Consider the following 18,701-nt stretch of genomic DNA (forward strand, 5'->3'; position numbering starts at 1 on the left):
TCTGCTACAAAAGGTGATGCTACCTATTCAGTGCTGATGCAGAAACACTGAAATTACCATCTCTTATAACAGTAACAGTATACTGAACAGTACCTTGGCATATACCCAGGGAGATTGGCCCAGTATTGCATAAACTTGTCCCAGGAATGGACTTCATTCTTATCTAGGTATTTTCAACTCTTGTTGATCTCAGCTATTTAAAAGAAACAGACTCCAAAATATTAATATGCCTATTGCTTATTTTGCTTTCTCACATCATTTTTTCCTCTGAAAGAACACCAGAAAACCTTTTAGGTATCTTCCAGTGGTCATTTTGCAAATTATCTTTTCTTGGCCAGGCCAACTATAAACAAAACCCACCAGCTTTGTCCCCATCAAGTTGGAGAAAAATTTAAATTAGATTGGCTTTGCCATCATTCCCCTGTATATGGAAAATGATGCCAAGGTCATGAGTGGGCTTGTGTAGACTCACTGCCTGTCTCTTAGCACTGGGGCTTTCTAGAGATTGTTCCCATTGTGCTTCTGTAGCTTCAGAATGAGACCCTCTAGGAATCACAGATGATGCTTGTTACAATTTTTTTTTCTTCTCACAGCAAGTAGAGTCTCAAAGTAATATTACAATTTCTGAACAATCAAATTACCTTTCAAACAATGGCACAAATGACGTGCAGTTCATATAGCTAAACATAGCAGCAGACAATACGTAAATATAAATGTAGAATTGGATGTACCATTTGGACTTCTCTTATAAGGTGTTAAGTCTGACTTTTATTAGCAGAAAAGCACCAGACACTGTATTTTTAAAAGGAAAGTATTTCAAAAATGAGGCAAAGGAGAATTGCCTTATGTATATTAGAGTATCCTTTGATGACCTCGCCTATTATGGAGGAAATATATATATATATATGCATATATATATATATTTTTAAAATCATTGTTCTTTGGGAATTTGTAAATGATTTTACATCCGTTGTCCTCATTCTGCATTTTTATTTGACAAAGATATACTGAAAGTATTCTTCTCTAAACTCCAGGTCCTGACACTTCATTCCTGCCTACACCAGATGTGGTGCAGATTGGCAGCTTGAACAGAGGCAAAACTTAGAGCCTTAGCAACAAGTTAATTATTAAATCTGCTTGTTCTAGGCTTGCTTGTGTCAACTTGCATGCTCAGAGACAAAGGAAGTTCTGATTACCCAGAAGTAACACCATATATCTTCTTTATGGACAGTAGCAGCTTGTTCCATGTGGGGAACTCAGATAAGGAAAGTGATGCTAGCCATGTTATGCAATGACCAGCACCAACTGTGTATCATTATACTGTTATTTTTATTTCTAACCCTGAAAAAAAAAACAAACGCCTGATCTAAACATGATCTGTGAATCTGTCTCTAAATAGCAGCACAATGGACTCTTGAGAACATCTCAGAGGTTTACCCAGTACAGAGTGATGGATGCCTACTGTCCTGTGTAACACAACACACTATAACTTTATTCTTGCCCTTGTTTAAGAAGCTCATCCCAAAGTAGAAAGCTTCTTTCTTGGGAGGCGTATGACTGTTCTGCTAACACACGGATGATGACACAGATGTGAAGGCAGTTGAATGCAGAAGGTCCCTTACCCATGTATAGAAATAAAAATTAAAAGAATAACAACAACAACAACAAACAGCCTTCATATCAAAAAAGTGCTTAAAAAGGAAAGGGATGTTTCCGACTCCTATTTTTCCCCATTTCATTTCCCATACTTGAAATTCTTTCCTCTCCCAAAGTGTATTTCATTGTGGTTTTTGTTTTCCTTTTAGAGTAAATCAGTACCCTAGTAGCTTTCATGCTTCTTGTTTCTGAACATTTTTGATCCCATCAACTCTGTCCAAACTAATAAATTAAACATGCCTCACATTTATTCCAGGCACTAAGGCCAGCTGGCACTGAGCAGCCTATTTCTATGCCATTAAATACTCTTACCTTCCAAACAGGGTGTCCACATGTAAATCGATCCTCTGAGAGTGGTCCCACATCCAAACTAACTCTCAGCACATGAATGTGAATTGCCTGCAAGACCACTAGTTGCCCCAGGCCAAAACTGTGCCAAGGGCTGCTGTAAGAATTTACCAGTAGAAATAATCACAGTCCAGTGCTCAGTAAGTTCCCTGGTGTCCTGCTCTTCCTCACGAGGGGGAGTGGAGAGGCAGGTGACCTATTCTCCATTATCACCAGTAACAGGACCCGCGGGAACGGTGTTAAGCTGAGGCAGGGGAAGTTTAGGCTGGACATCAGGAAGAGGTTCTTCACCGGAAGGGTGGTTGCACACTGGAACAAGCTCCCCAGTGAAGTAGTCACTGCACCAAGCCTGTCTGAATTTAAGAAGAGATTGGACTGTGCACTTAGTCACATGGTCTAAACTTTTGGGCAGACCTGTGTGGTGTCAGGAGTTGGACTTGATGATCCTTATGGGTCCCTTCCAGCTCGGGATATTCTATGATTCTATGATTAATTACCAAAGAAGGAAATAGTTTTGGAAATAGTTTTTGCACCTTACAAAAGAGGTAAAAAAGAGGTAAAAGAGGTTAGCTGCATAAGATCTTACTTCTGGTTTCCCATCCTCAAGGCTATGGTTAGGGTTGAAAATAAATGTAAAGTACCCATAATCCTTTCTGTCCAAACCATCTTCCCAACTCCTATAACCCTAGGTCCAAGTTTTGTGAGTGCTTAAGAAACATGAGCTTAAATCTCAAGATGGAGTTAATCCTTTCCTGCATACTATAGGTGGGACTAAAGTATCACCAGTTCTCCTCAATGGTCAGCATCTGTTTTCTCAGATATCTTAGATTTGCACAAGCTTATTTGTCAAAGTATTTTCTATTGCTGTAAAGATGTTAGGGTAGTCAAGCAAAAGAAGGAAACAAGGTTGTCAGCGGATAGGACAGATAGGAAAACTGAGGAAGAGAGAAGCTAATTAATTTGCCGAATTGAAACCTGAAATCTGCCTTTTAATTACTATGCTAATGATTTAACCACTTGCCTTCTCTTCTGTGTAATATGGGTTTAAAAGGCATAAGCAGATGTTTTCAGTGACTCACTCACTGACACCAGCATGCACATCACTACTGTGCTCACTGGGCTCAGAATGATTTGATTTTCAGAATAAAACAGCAAACAAAAGAAAAACAGAGGAAATCGAGGTCACCTCTGTGAAGTGGTATTTGAAATGCAATTCTCCGTCCTTGTTCACATCAAGTATTACAAGTCTTTGTAATCATGTGAATTCAAAGCTGTATACAATATTCTGGCAGTCTTCCTTTGTACACATGACTAGTTACACTGATATCACTGCAAACCAGAAAGAAAATGAATCAAACCATAATGTGAAACCCAGAATTAGCTCCATCTTATGCTGTAGTAATTCTGTTTATTTCCATGTTTGATTTTTGCTGACCATTTATGCAAGAAAAAAATCTATCTTGTAAAAATAGTTGGCAGAAAGATATATAAACTTTTTTCAAAGAATCACAGAAAATAATTAGACCATCAGTGAGAAATAGATGCAAAAAGTATACACATATTCATGTATATTTGCAAAGCTTGCTGCAGTGATTATGAGAGAAGTCAAAATGTTAATTCTTTGTACATTTTGTACATGCATGAATTTTGAATACATTCATTCTTCTGCTGGAAGGGCATTTTTAATGTATTCCTATAAAGAAGTGAAAAAAAAAAGTATCTACACCTGTACTTTCACAGCAATGTATTAACCTCTAATGTGTCTTCAGAATATATACTGAACTTCTGCTGCTCAGCTTTATACCTTAGAATGAACGTGCAAAACCTGAAGGAAAGCCCACGTTACTCTGTGGGAGTTGCTGGGTTCTGCAGGGGGCACTGCAAGCAGGGAAGTTTCAAGATTTTAGGCTCGGTTTCTGCCAGTATCTCTTTGAAGTTGACCTACTCAGGACTTAGCTGATCTCTGTGTATATTCAGAGTTGGAGTCCTGCCCTCTGCTGACAAAAAATAGCATCTTAGTACTTTTTTGTTTCCTGTCATTTCAAAGGAACCAGTTCAACTGTGGCAAGTGATCTAAATTTCTTCTGGCACCTAAAGAATCCCTGCCCTGTTCCCGGCTGCTAGAACAAGTCCTGTCCACATTCATACTGCACAAAGCCTTTTTCCAGAGACATTCTGAATGTAGTGCTGGTGGTGACTTGGAAACAACTGTGGGCTCAAAGACCACAGAAAACAATGGTCAGATTTCTATACTAATTAGACAGGTTCATAGGAAGGAACTACAAATACTGTGGGATTTTGGTAGCGGTATCTTTAAGATTCCAAGCTGAATATGTAAGATGGTCAGTTTGTCCACTACTTGTAAACAAGTAAAGCATGCTTTTACTTGCAGCCAGTGCTACTTAACTAGGAAATCACTTAGAAAAGCCTTTTGGCTTTGGCTGAGGCTTCTTGAAAACATTTCCTTTAGTAGTTCCTAAGAACAAGAACGAAATCGTGTACGATTTTGACAAGTGCTACAATGAATTTCTGGATGCTGAGTTGTAAGGTATTGTTGGCCTGAGAAGAGACTTTGCCTCCTGCTGTGTTAGTTATAAACAATAGATGTGCACAGGTTTATACAAATTACAAAGTTAGCAGCTACTGCAAACAATTTAAACAGTCCATTTAAGTCTGAAGGTTCAAGAAAACTGTTCTTGTTCTTAACCATGAGCCCATGCTGTCATTTCTACACCACCTAGCTTCACAGCATAGATTTCTTGAATAACTAACTGTGTCTGTGTAGTCACTGCCACTCTTTAAATTCAAAAGGATAATTATATTATCCTTTTTTATGTATCTGCTATCATCCAAGGTGTCTCAGCATAACGTAAAAGAGAATTTTATCTGCTTGGTATTGAATTTGTATCTCCTTTCTATTGGACACTGAATTTGCAGGTAATCTTTTTTATAAAATGCATCTAGTAACTAAATTCTATCAGCTTAATAAATGATACTTATCTGTGTTAGTAAGACAATGAACAGAAGCTTAATGTAGACTATTTTTTAGCATTTATTTTGCACAAGACTATTTGGTCCTTGCAAATATTTATGCAGCTAAACAAATATGTTTTGACATAGCATGATAATCTGAGTTTAATCCTAGTTCTATATGTTTCACTGCTAAATTTACCACTGGCTTTCAGCAAGTTTTTTCTTTTTTTTTTTTTTTCTTTTTAATCTTTCTCACTTTTCTCCATCTAATAAATGAATATGCTCCACTTACCTCCTTAATATCTTGGAGATGCAAACAGTGGCTAGATAATATTGATTTTCTGCATTCCATTGTGGAAAACAGAGTTCAGTTTTAATCATTGGAAGTATTTTCCAAAGACCCCATGAAAAGTGATCTGAGAAAAGTTTGCACCTATAATTACACATGAAGCTTCAAATTCTGTAAATCATGCTCTGATAAACATAATCATGTTGATTGATTCCTTACTCCATGAACATTAATGGATCAGAGTCTGGTAAAAAATGATACGAAGCTTGCTTCTGATTTCTGCTTAGTGCAAATCAGAAATAAATGGAAGTCAAGGATTTTTAGAAGTCACCATACTGTGATCAAAACATATTATGACAGCTCATGGGCACTGGTGATGACAACAAACATAAATAGCATTCCTTAATGCTTTTCTCCTAAAAATTATTTATAGGTAACCCACTATTAACCAGCAAAGTCAACGTTATAATAAACGTCCTGGATGTCAACGAGTTTCCTCCTGAAATTTCAGTTCCGTATGAGACATCTGTATGTGAAAATGCCAAACCAGGACAGGTATTTCAAATTTGTAATGCTTGCTATTTTTCTTTTTATTTTCTTACTATTTATAGCTACGCAAAACTCTGGGTTTGAAAAATGGCATCGTGTTTACATGATTCTTTTACAAATGAAATGCCTGCGATGTAAATATCCACCTTTTGGAATTCTGTTTGTTGACCTTTATGGTCTAGTTACTTTTGTGAACCCTGATTATACAGGCTACAGCCACCCTCGGCTGTGAAGGGAATAGTAGTGTCAGGAGAAAGAAGCCCTTCATTTAAGATATTTAAAGACATGGATAAAACTGCAGTCAAGCGAGTAAACAGAACAGGATGGATTACATACATCTCTGTGTCCTATCCTCAGGAAAGAAACCCACAATACCAAAGACAGTCCTCCTGAAAGCTTGTTTTTCACAAGCAGTTTCAAACATATATATAGAATGCAAACCCTTTTTCAGATTCAGAATAGCACCTTATACCATGAACAGTGCCTATATCAATAGAGCTGGCCCAGGGGCTGTTGGCAAGTGCGCTTCCTACACAAAATTTGCACAACTAAACAACGTTGTGCTGCAAAACGCCAAGGCTTTGCACCTTGCTGCAAGGCATGATGGCTACCATCACACATACTAACAGCTAGGATGGTTTCCAAGACTTGTAACTGTTCAACTACGGGTGTTACTGCCAGCAGTGGAAGGAACATATGCAGCCTGCTGTGTCATCAGTGACTTCTCTTTATATGCATGTAATATTTATTCAGCCCGTATGATTTTCATTGCTTTTATTACAGATGTAATAGTAATGATATAGTATTCCTCTTATCTTCTCTTTATTTTTATTTTTTATTTATTTATTTATTTTATTTTACATGCTTCAACTACCTCCCAGAAAATTTAAATTAGATTCTAGTTCATCAGATCAAAACCTTTAGTTTTTTATTCAGGCACTGATAATGGGAAGGACAGTCTTTTACAGGGAAGGCTGCAATAAGCAATGAACTGACAAAAGTTATAAATATTTTGTTATATGAATAATTGCCAAAACTTTTTGGCACAAAAATCTAGATCAATGGTAATCCTACCATGAAACATTTTAACTGCACTGTCCTCAACTAATATCTAATAGATCCTCATCTACTCTTGAGACTCAAAATTTCCTGTCCTAATACTCCATTCATGCCTGGATGGCGTAGACCTTTCAACCCTCTCCACTTCCTCCCAACCTGAAAAAAAAAAAGGTGCAGCTTTGTGAAGTACTACACCATGTGGTATTCCTAATAATGGTAGTAGCAGTAAAAAGTGAGCTGTCTTTAGTTAATATTATCACTCACCTGCAAACAATGTCATATTTTGATACATAGAATGAATATTAAATACTTTCCCTGTCATAATAGGGAAAATGCTTCTGATTTCCTTCATATATGCCAAAGGGAGACCTTCTGGGACATCACGAGACTTCCGGAGGCTAGAGCATTCAGACTCCTCACCTCCACCATCCCATTAGAGGAATGAGAGTAATCCAGAAGGATTTCCCTTTCATTGTTTCACCTGAGGTTCACTTTCCACTTCTACAAAACTGTTTCTTTTAGAAGAGTGAACTGACTTCAGAATTAACCTTAATCTGGTTTCAGGTAATACAGACTGTCACTGCAGCAGACAAAGATTTGTCACCAGCTGGGCAAAGGTTTTCCTTCAGACTGTCACCTGAGGCTTCCAACAAACCAAATTTCACAGTCCATGACTACAGAAGTAAGTTGCTTACCCATATCTCTCTTTCAGAGCAGCAGGCTGTGATTATAATGACCATTATGATTACTTTGTATTACAGTCATGCCTACAGACTTTTTTACATGGCACGTTAGTAGTTGTTAAACTATTTAGGACATACATAGATATAAATTTAAGTCTTACATTTTTTTCTCATCTGTAGGGGCCAGAAATTGTCTGAACATCAAAGTCTGGAATTTCCTTATAGGCCTGCAAAAACACTACTACATGTTTCATTACTCTTTCTGCCAATGCAGGTCTACCATTAAATAAGGCATTAATGCTGCATTGTTTAAATAGTACTGCTTTTCTAACTCATTTCAAAGTATGCAGCTATTGTGCTTTCTGAAGAACACATAGTCCTATAGGAGAATTAGTTCTAAATATGAACACTGCTGCTGCAGTATAACAACATCCTACAACACTCTCAAAAACTGATAGATTTATATGATTAACATCTCTGATTTTTCTCCCAGTTTTTTATTACTGTTGATCTGTTCTTTATTTTTCAGTTGAATGCTTCCCATAAATGGCAAAGAAGATGACTTTTTTTTTTTACTGCCATAGAATTCTTTAAGCATGTACGCTTCTGAACAGAAACAGCAAAAGAAAATCTCAGAATATTTTGTTACTTACTTTTTCCTGATTTTCCTTTCAGTAGAAAAAATCATTTTTTTTTTCCAATTGATAGTCTATATTTTTATACAGAATCCAATACCTAGCATCAACGTTGCCATATTAATCATGCTATACTATGTCTGTTGACTAAGTGGTACTTTATCTTATCATGTAACAACTGATGGTAACAGCTGTCAAAATTACAATGAAAGCATAATGACTAATCATGTCCTTTAAGTGATAAAGTGCCTTGTTTTACTTTACAGGTAGAGGGGGTGTAGGTAACTGTGGTTATGCCTGCATTGGGGCAGGTCTGCTTAAGCTCATGGCAGAAGTGTAGGATGCTACAGAGTTTAAGAAATTCAAAGTCTGACCAAACACTGAATTGGATTCATTTATTTATGTGTTTACTTATTTACATAAAGGGTGCACAAGTGGCCAAATCTCTTAAGTCCTTTTTCAGGTACCTATGTAAGTACTTTATATACTGATAGTGTTCTTGATGCTTACGTTATTATTGTTATAAAGATAAATATCTATAATACATCATAATAAACAGCAGCAAATTTTCATTACCAATTAATTTAAACAAATTTGGAAAGAAATTTTAACACTGAGTCTATCAGTGATTAGGTGATCTTTGAAGAACTATGATATAAGCTTTTCATTAAAAAAGTTTTACCTTACTTTGCAAAGAAAGAATATGTAAGGCCTCCAATAAAATTCAGTAACATTCCTTTTCTTATTTAACTATATGTTCTAATTATTATTTTAAGAAAAAGTATTTGATTCTTATTATTTAATTTAATTTGAGAAGAAGTTAAGTATGCTTACCATTGAGTATTCCTTTCTTGAGAATTGTTATCTCATCTAAGAAGAGCTAGAAATGAAAAAAAAATGCATAGGCTACTTATTAAGTCATTTTTTCTTACATTTAATATATGATTCAGTATTTCTGAAGATGTTAACTTTTGCCAAGGTTAGGAGATATCAAATGAAAACCAACAAAATAAGCACAGCTATTAATTATGAATACCTTAATGATTAAGAAAGTTCAGGAAAAAAAATAAATTTGAAACAGTGGAAAAAATAACTGCTTATTTTCTTTGTTTTTCATAACTCCTCTGTGTGAATGACAAGTCAAAAATGTTTTCTTTCCAATCTTAGTAGTGACTACAGTCTAAGGACATCATAGATAGCTATGTTTATAGTTTATTAATGAACAAAGAATTTCACTTAATGATTTGTAAATACAGTATGTAATGAAACCAAAATCTTCACATCACAGATATGAATAGTATTAACTTATTAAACCAGAAATATGTAGATCAGAATTTTTTCAGAGACCAATCAACTAGTTTTCTTGAGACTGTTCAATGAATATAAAGCCTTATAATAGAATTAAGTCCTCTTACTTTTTTTTCTTGTAAGATTAGGTCATTATTCTTCTCCTGAAGTGCTTAGTCTAAAAAGTTTGGTTTTAACATCTACTACTTTCTCAAACTGCTGTGGTATTGCAACATCTAACTTTATTTAGTCCAAGCAAGATTAAAATGTTGCTCATCATTGAGTCCCACTGGACTTAAGTGTTTGATAGTGGTGAAGTTTGCTTCCTCTTAATGCTGCACTGCAGTTTCTGTTATTTTCCATTCTCTGATTTGCTGTCCATAGTGTTTTCTTGGAAAACTCAACATGATGCACTGTCTTCTGCCTTTTGTTTACCAAAAAGGTGGAAAGTCTGCTCTGTACACAGTTTAGAAGTGTAATAACAAAACCTCATTTTTGCTACAGGTACGACACCTCTTAAAAACACAAATACGATAATTTTTAAGTTAGAGATTGTGTACTTGTGTACCTTGTGTACCTTGTACTAGCAAGGTAGGTACTTTGTAAGAGGAATTTGGGGAAACAATCTTGCTTGTCACATTATAGTTAATACTTTTACAAGTAAAGATGTCTTAACATTTTTAAACACATCAAGATGCTCAATATCCAGTGCTATTTGATATTGTTACAATCACGGGTGATGTGAAATTAGAGCAGGTGTAATGTGTTTGTAGTGCACCTGGTGTAATGTATTTGTAGTTTTTATATAGTGTAGATGATTAAACAGAGAAAGAACAAGCTGAAGATAGAAGTTGGTTTGTTTCAATTTTGAAAAAATTTTATCTTTCAAAATTAAAATTCACTGAATATGTCATGTCCATGTGCCATGTTTGTTTGACAAAATGGTGACTTCTGAAATGATCATTCTGTCAGTCAAGTGCTTTCTGAATGGTGTCTGATCATAATGCATCTGATCTTGGATATTTAGGATTCCTTCTTATTGTCCTGTTGAATTCAGCGGCCTTAATTTTTCTACCTAGTGACGACAAAACTCCAAGTGGGAATGAGAGTCATAGCATAGACAACAAATAACCTTTTCTGAAGATACAGTAAAGCACAGGGGTGAGATGACAAAATAGTTACTGCTGCAGGCTACCTTCATTCAGATCTGACAGATTATTGATTCCTTGCTAATTTTCTTTTATTTTTGTTTTGAATATAATTATTTTGATCTGCACATCATTTTCATGCTGCTCTGTTTGAATCAAGAAAAGCAGTGATAACTGAATAGCTACTGAGAAGAAATGACAAAACCTAGGAGCTCTGAACATATTTGTGACTAACTGATGGAAAATGTAATGATTATAAATTGCTCAGTTCATTTCTGTACTTATTTTTAATGAGGCAAGAAAGTTGAAGGGGTTTTGTATTTTGTCCAAGTATCTTACTTTCATTTTTTATGGGAAATGAATTGCTTAATAGAGATTAATACATTTGCAATCGAGTCCTTTTGAGCACAGTCCTGGACTCTAAGGAGATAAGGAGAAAAGAAAAACTGAAAAGCCTTCCTAATTTAATACCTGTAGTGTTTTTATTTATTTATTTATTTGTCTTCTTTCAAATGTTAGCTGTCAAGCTAACAAGCTTACAAGAAATGAAATATTAGTTGATGCTCTGCACCGATCAGAATACAGTACCATCTGTAATGATAAAATCAGGTAATTACATAAGATCTTGGCATCCACTGAGTTTCAAAAATAAAACAGCTTCCTTCGACTAAAGGTGATAGAAACTACAAGGGTGAATTCAGTGCACAGTAAAAATCCTGTAATGTCTGTCTCATGTTTTACAGACAACACAGCTGGGATTGAAACCAGGAGAAATGGCTACAGTAGGAGGCAGCAAGAGCTGTACTTTCTTCCAGTGGTAATAGAAGATAGCAGTTACCCTGTCCAGAGCAGCACAAACACAATGACTATCCGAGTTTGCAGATGTGATTCCGATGGTACCATCCTGTCCTGCAATGTGGAAGCAATCTTCTTGCCAGTAGGCCTCAGCACAGGAGCACTGATTGCCATCCTGCTGTGTATTGTTATACTTCTAGGTTAGTTCTCATGACACAATTTGAAGTGTGTTATTATGACTCACCTGTGAATTAATTTGTGTTGTCATTAGCTTAATCTGGTGTTTAAAAAAGCCACTGAAAATTGCATGGATGTTTAGGAGAACTTGTGTGCTTCTACCTTTCTAGGAAAGCATCCCAAAACACTGACCATGAATGTGAATCTGCTAACCCTTACATGTTTCTTAGCGCATGAAATGAACCAGCTTTCAGTGGAACCTGAACTGTATTTTTTTCTCTGAAACAGTTTCACTTAATACTTTTCTTGAAAAGCTGATATTTTTTAAATTACAAAGGTAGAGAAGTCTTACTGACAGTAACAGCAGTAAAGGACTTAGTAAAGGCCTTTATTTAATTCTTAATACCAACTTGAGAAAAAGAAAAGTGTTGAAATGAAAGAGAAGAAAATAATTGTAATGCAGACTGTGACTGGCTAGGTCGCTGTAAAACTTGACACAAAGATTTTAATTTCAGGTGGGCTTGCCTTCCATAACATGGCATCATCATCTAGATCTACATTATATTTAAATCTCATCTTATTTACAGCACACCCAAGGCAGTCCATACTAGTGTGCATCCTACCTACAGTATAGCTTTAATGACCTGGTAATAAATTCAAGCCAACTTTGTGACATACACAGGCTCACTGCGGGATGACCTGGTAATAAATTCAAGCCAACTTTGTGACATACACAGGCTCACTGCGGGCTACATAATGCAGATTGATTCTTACAGAGGCCTCTTTTTGATACTAATGGGCTTCCTAGATCTCATGCTAATCCTTGTGTAGGTTTATTGGATAAGAAAAAGAGCACAGACACTGAATATAATGTAGGGATACATCTTTCCATTTGGATAAATATAGTAATTTACCACTTAAGTAAGTACTACAGGATGGAGGTTACATTAGTAGCTTCTAAGTAGCAGTGGGTAAAATTCAGAATTTCTGTTCTGTACAAATTTTATGTTGTGAAAAAAATGTTGTTTGAAATCAGAATGAGAATGGCCAATGTTCATACTTCATGGAATGAGAATTAATAAGTACACCCATTCCGAAGAATTCAAAAAAAAAAAAATAAAATAAAATAAAATAAAAGCCCTTAGGTCAGTTTTTCTGAAGAAAGGAAACTATCTTGTCTACCACAAGTCCTTGGGACTACTTTTTTTTTTTTTAATTTTTAATTTTATTTTATATTATTTTTAGGGGGTTGCTGGATAAAAACAGCTAAGAGTGAGCTTCATAATAATAATAATAATAATAATAATAAAGCCATTATGAAAAAAGTTTGGCTTATTTCAAAGTGAAGAGTTAAGTCAGTTATAACTCCATCTTAAAGCAGGATTCTCAGGATATCTAAACTCTCTGTTACAGACTCAAGTGTCTAGAAGATCTAAACACAGGTGTAGGAAACCATTTTATGTTGCCATTCTTATGCCCAGTAATGCCCTAAAAATAAATAAACAAATAAAAAGCTGAAGTAGGACTTTTTTTTTCCTCCATCTCAAAGATTCTTTTTTTTTTTCCTTTAATACTGCTTTATTTTTATTTTTTATTTTTTTATTTCATTTGTTCTCTCTTTGATGCATGGAAATTTGAGGATTTTTCTCTGTTATGTTATGGAAGACATTTAAAAAAAAATCCTCTCTGTCTCTCTGAACTGCAATTCCTGTCCAACCCTATTTTTTACATAAAGCAGGTCAGCAGGAAGATTATTTGTTACTTCCTTCAGCAGCACAGCAAGCACTAAGGAAAGTTAGATTCATACATCAAACCGCAAATCACTTTTTATTGGCTAGAGCACTGCTATTTTTATAAGAATATAGGAGTCTAACTTTTAAGGAAAAAAAAAATCCTTTTGATTCCTCACAGCTTTCAAGGGAAGATATAATGATATATCATCAGAGTACCAAATTATTTCTGTGCATGTCTTAACTTCTGTTTTCTCTCATTACAGTCATTGTGGTACTATATGTAGCACTACGGAGGCAGAAGAAAAAGGACACCCTGATGACTTCTAAAGAAGACATCAGAGATAATGTTATCCATTATGATGATGAAGGAGGTGGAGAAGAGGACACCCAGGCTTTCGACATTGGTGCCCTGAGGAATCCCAAAGTGATTGAAGATAACAAAATGCGCAGGGACATAAAACCAGACACCTTTTGTTTTCCACGTCAGAGACCACCAGTGGAAGATAACACAGACATAAGAGATTTCATTAATCAAAGGCTGCAGGAAAATGATGTGGATCCAACTGCACCCCCTTATGACTCCTTGGCAACCTATGCTTATGAAGGAAATGGATCTGTTGCAGAGTCTCTCAGCTCCATAGAGTCCCTTACTACAGAGGCAGACCAGGATTATGACTATCTGAGTGACTGGGGACCTCGCTTTAAGATCTTGGCAGACATGTTTGGAGAAGAAGAAAGTTATAACCCTGACAAAGTCACTTAAGAACAAGTACAACAGTGAAATAAAAAGAAAAGTAAACCAACAACAAATTAAAAAGATAAACCCAAGCTTTATAATAGGACAGAATTCCTTTGATTATAAAAGACAGCAAATATTTCCAGCAAGTTACTACATTTATCATACAGTCAGTTTTTGTTTGATCTACAACAGAGGGATAAATCCTGTAATATACAGTTTTTTGTTGTTGTTATTTTGTTACTCTGGAATTACACTGAGACAAGCTCAGGCCTACAAGGTACAGTTTACTGATTGACTTAGAAAGAAGATAGCTTTCTGGCATCATGGTGGAAGAGTGGTAGCTTTTTCGTAATTCCACTAAAGTGCCTATTGAAACTTTTATCATTTAAGTGGTAAAGAGTCTGCTGTTATTGTGTTACAAAACTGAATGGTAAATTGGACATGAACTTTAAGACAAGAAGCAATAGCAACACGCTGACTTCTTTTAGAACAAAAATGGAGACAACTTCCTGGAGTATATCTAATGACTAAAACTAAGGGGGGGAGGAGGAGACGGGGGTGTTCATTGTGTTTGGGGTTTATGTGTTTTTTTTGTTGTTTTTTTAAAGAAGAAAATAGTATGTTGAGGCATCATATTTCTTCCAAAATTTCACAGAAAATTTAAATTTAAAATGCTATTGCTCACTCTGAAGTTGTAAAGCCAAAATTAAAAAGGAAAAGATCGTACCATACATCAATGAATATTTAAATGTTCATGAAAATATTACTTTTTTTTTTTCCAGAATAATAAAAGATGAAAGCAGCTACTCCTTTACGTGAAGGAAATTTCCCTTGGCTTTCCCTCTTCTTTTAAAATGAGACTATTATTAGAACATAAAATGAGGAGTTTTATTTCTTTAATAGTATTGTTGTATTTTTAGTACCAAGTCGTTTTTTTCCTTGTAATTATCACTAAAGAAGTATTTGTAAAGAACTCCACTTTACTTTTCTTTGCAATTAGATTGTTCTGTAGGTACTATAGGCATACATACTTTATACATATTATAGAGGTAGTTATTTTTTAACTGACCATCCACAACAGTTCACCATATCATCGTCTTTTGGCATCAGACCCTCATCAAATATTTTAGAAAGCATTCTGAGCATGGAAAACATATTAATTTTGTTCTTCATAGAATCACAGAATGGTTTGGGTTGGAAGAGACCTTAAACATCACCCAGTTCCAACCCCCCTACCATGCAGGGCCATCTCCCACTAGACCAGGTTGCCCAAGGCCCCATCCAACCTGGTCTTGAAGACCTCCAGAGATGGGGCATCCAGAACTTCCCTGGGCAACCTGTTCCAGTGCCTCCAGCAAAGAATTTCCTCCTAACATCTAATCTGAATCTCCTGGTTTACTTTAAAGCCATTACACCTTGTCCTAATTAAATCTACCCCTTGCTAAAATATTAACAGAAGCAAAATAAAATTAAGACAGTATGCTTGTCCACGCTTCATGTACATATCCATGCAAAAGAAAATATCAGAAGCACAGACATTTGCAAGGCATTATGCATGGAAGAGCTCTTATAAAACTATTTCATGTGGCTTTTTCTGATGATCTAAAGCATACACATTTTGTAAGGCAGTAGTGTATGGTTCCTGAAGTGCAAATATACTTAATTCTCCTTCTAAAATCTACACAGTGCTATACAATCTGCTGAGCTCTATTCCTGATTAACAGCACTGGCAAGGTCAATCTAAGTCTTTCATGAATAAGATGTCTTCCATTCACTTCAGGTCTGCAGCTTATTTTTTGTACCACTGAAGAATTAAGAGCTACCATATATCGTTCTCTCACAAGCCTGATTAATACACCCAAAGTTCCCTATACTCTCGTGGAAATGTAAGGGTATTTCAAACATGTGTAAATGACTCTCCCAATAAGATTTTAAAAGACATATAGCTTAAATAAGATTAGGATCATTTGGTACAATTGGACAAGGCTCCACTAAAACCAGTTGACATAGCTCATACTAGCAGAGTGCTGAGGAAGAAACACTGTATGTGGTAACGAGAAATGTTTTTTGTTGGTGTTTTTGTTTGTTTGTTTGTTTGTTTATTTCATTATCTGCAAAGGTATTCTATATTTCTTGAAAGACAAACTAAGGCAACAAAAGCACTCTCTCACATGACAGGGAAGAAAATGGATTAGAAAGGGCCGTTGACCAGCATAACAATTTTGACATTGAAGGTGGTGTTTTTAAATTTTGTGCTTCTTACAGCATAGCAAAGGCAACTTGATACTGCAGAGTAGGCCTAAAACAGAGCTCTGGGAAAAAAAATATATATATATATTTTATATAATATTTTAAATAATATATATATTTTTTTGCTACAAGTTACAACACAGGTTTGATTCATGCAAAAGTCACTCTTTTGGAGGTACTTTGCAATGCTTCCTCATGTAGCATATGTATAGCAATACGTCCTCCCCTGTTGCCACAGCTAAAACAAGCATCTGACACCGCTCATTTACGGACGTGCAATCCTGGGGTCAACGTCTGCTTTTTGTAACTGTATTGGTCCTTTACAATTATTTACACTAGTAAAGTCAACATAAGCAAGAACAGAGTTTGGCTTTCTGACATCACATAGCAGGCTTGCTCCTGAGAAAGTTGCAATTCTAGCAGCTACTGGGTGAACATTAAGACTCAAACAGGCTGGCATTTGCTCTGAGCAGGACAGTCAGTATGGAAACCTGACACCCAATATGAGCACACAGAAAACATGATCTTAATTATGCCATCACACACGATTCAGATACAACAGTGAGTTATATGCTAAATAAATAATAAATTGAATATCAGATGCATATTTATTGACATTTATGAGCTTTGTAATTGAGATGTTCCTATCACATGATTAATAAACCTCCAGGAAGATTAAAAAAAAATGAGTATGTAATACAATTATCCTATAAAATCTTAATTAAAATCTAAGACCTTTTTTTAAGGAGTAATCAAACAATTTTGACTTAATGGGGGTATTTTTTGTAAACGGCTCTATAGAACTAAGGAAAGTAAGTGCTTTACATTTACACATAATCTGAGATCCAAGTAATTTGCGTTTAATTCCACATTCTGTCACTGTCTTTCTAAAGATGCCTGTCAGGTTTTAAGACCTTATTTTTTTAAACAGGAATTGGACAAATACGAAGTTTACAAGATTTAAAATATGTCAAGGCATCTGAGATGACATGAAGTCAATGGGATTAAGGAACCCCAGTACATTTATAAATTCTATCAAGTAAGTACTTGTGTTTGTAAGCACTATATCTTTGAAAAATCCCAACAAAGATCTGCATAATCCAGATCTTACAGTGGATGTCTGTCTTTGTCTGGACTGTGGAAAAAGCCATAAACCTCCACATTGTATGAGTGACAGGAAGCTACTTATGATACTGCTTAAAAGGCACTGAAGTGGTAGAATCAAGAGAAATACTTTTCATTTAAATTTCCAAAGTTAAGATACTGGTGCACAAACATCTGACATCATCTTAAATGTCTCAACAGTGCCCCTCCAAAACACAAAACATTCTGTAAAATGCCTTTACCCTGTGAAGGCTTTAAGACACTGCACTGGTAGAGACAAATCCGTGATTTAAATTAAACCATTATGATATGATTAGAACTGCTGAAATACAAGTCTAATTGGAAAACATTCAGCTAAGAAGAGAAGTATTTAGAGAAATCTAGCTGATAAGTTTACATTGCAGACACACAGAACTGCAGAAAAATGTATAACTGAACCTCTGAAAGGAATTTCAGGGAAGAAAGACAATATCTTCTATGCCCTTCCAAGAGACACCTGAAAATGCTGCTACTTAGAAAAGTTCAGAAAATTTCACTGTGTGATCAGAACATAAAAGCATTCAAAAAATTGGATTTAAGAGTGCTACATCTCAAAGCTGAAGATGCTGTTATTCTTGAAATGCAGATTTGCAATATTGTCAGTGAATCAGATAGCAAAGACTTGGAAAGCAATGTGGCACAAAGATCCGTTTGAATATTTTATAATTCTCTGATTTTTACTTTTATTTTATAAATTTGCTTTAAATTTTGCTGTTCAGAAATAAAATCATAGTTACTGAAGATCTACTCTGAGTTATGAAAGCAGAGTTCATTATGGAGCAAAGGGCAATAAACAACTCAATGGATTACGGAAAATACTGTTCTAGACACCACCTTGTAAATGTTTTTACCTTAAGCATAAGATGTTCGTATACTGATAAGCACAACTGATCTTTCACAGTAGTGAAAAATAAAGTTCGTAAAACTGCATTGCTATGAAAAACCTCTATTAAGTGAATACAAAAAGAAAATATATTACTACTCTGGGTTGCTGGCATTTTGCATGACACTAGTGTCCAGGAATACTGGTGGGCAGCAAGTTGACCATGAGCCAAAAATGTGCCCCTGTGGCAGTGAAGGCTAACAGCAGCCTGGGCTGTATTAGGAAGAGTGTTGCCAGCAGGCCAAGGGAGGCGATCCTTGCCCTCTGCTCAGCCCTGGTGAGGCAACATCTGGAGTGCTGGGCCCATGCCTGGGCTTCTTCGTACAAAACAGACATGGACTTTCTGGAGCAAAT

At 35.7% G+C, this 18,701-nt stretch overlaps 1 protein-coding gene and 1 long non-coding RNA gene across 31 annotated transcripts in view; one reads left to right on the top strand and one right to left on the bottom strand.

Moving 5' to 3' along the window:
- CDH12 (cadherin 12) overlaps window positions 1–18,393 on the top strand; it is a 568,098-nt gene extending 549,705 nt beyond the window's left edge. For all 25 annotated transcript variants that reach the window (XM_083824856.1, XM_083824852.1, XM_083824862.1 and 22 more), the window contains 4 exons: window positions 5,700–5,821; window positions 7,439–7,556; window positions 11,371–11,622; window positions 13,596–18,393. In XM_083824856.1, coding sequence (XP_083680982.1) covers window positions 5,700–5,821; window positions 7,439–7,556; window positions 11,371–11,622; window positions 13,596–14,095 — 992 coding nt within the window. In that variant the 3' untranslated portion in view covers window positions 14,096–18,393. The remainder of the gene's footprint in view (window positions 1–5,699; window positions 5,822–7,438; window positions 7,557–11,370; window positions 11,623–13,595) is intronic.
- Window positions 1–18,701, bottom strand: part of LOC310894594 — a 232,463-nt gene that overhangs the window by 49,740 nt on the left and 164,022 nt on the right. For 5 of the 6 annotated variants that reach the window (XR_014580026.1, XR_014580027.1, XR_014580028.1 and 2 more), the window contains one exon: window positions 9,027–9,072. The exons of the other annotated variant lie outside the window; for it this stretch is intronic. This is a non-coding gene — a long non-coding RNA (uncharacterized lncRNA). The remainder of the gene's footprint in view (window positions 1–9,026; window positions 9,073–18,701) is intronic. 6 annotated transcript variants of the gene reach the window in all.

The sequence above is a fragment of the Anser anser genome (assembly GCF_964211835.1).
Source record: "Anser anser genome assembly, chromosome: 2".
Lineage (NCBI taxonomy): Eukaryota > Metazoa > Chordata > Aves > Anseriformes > Anatidae > Anser > Anser anser.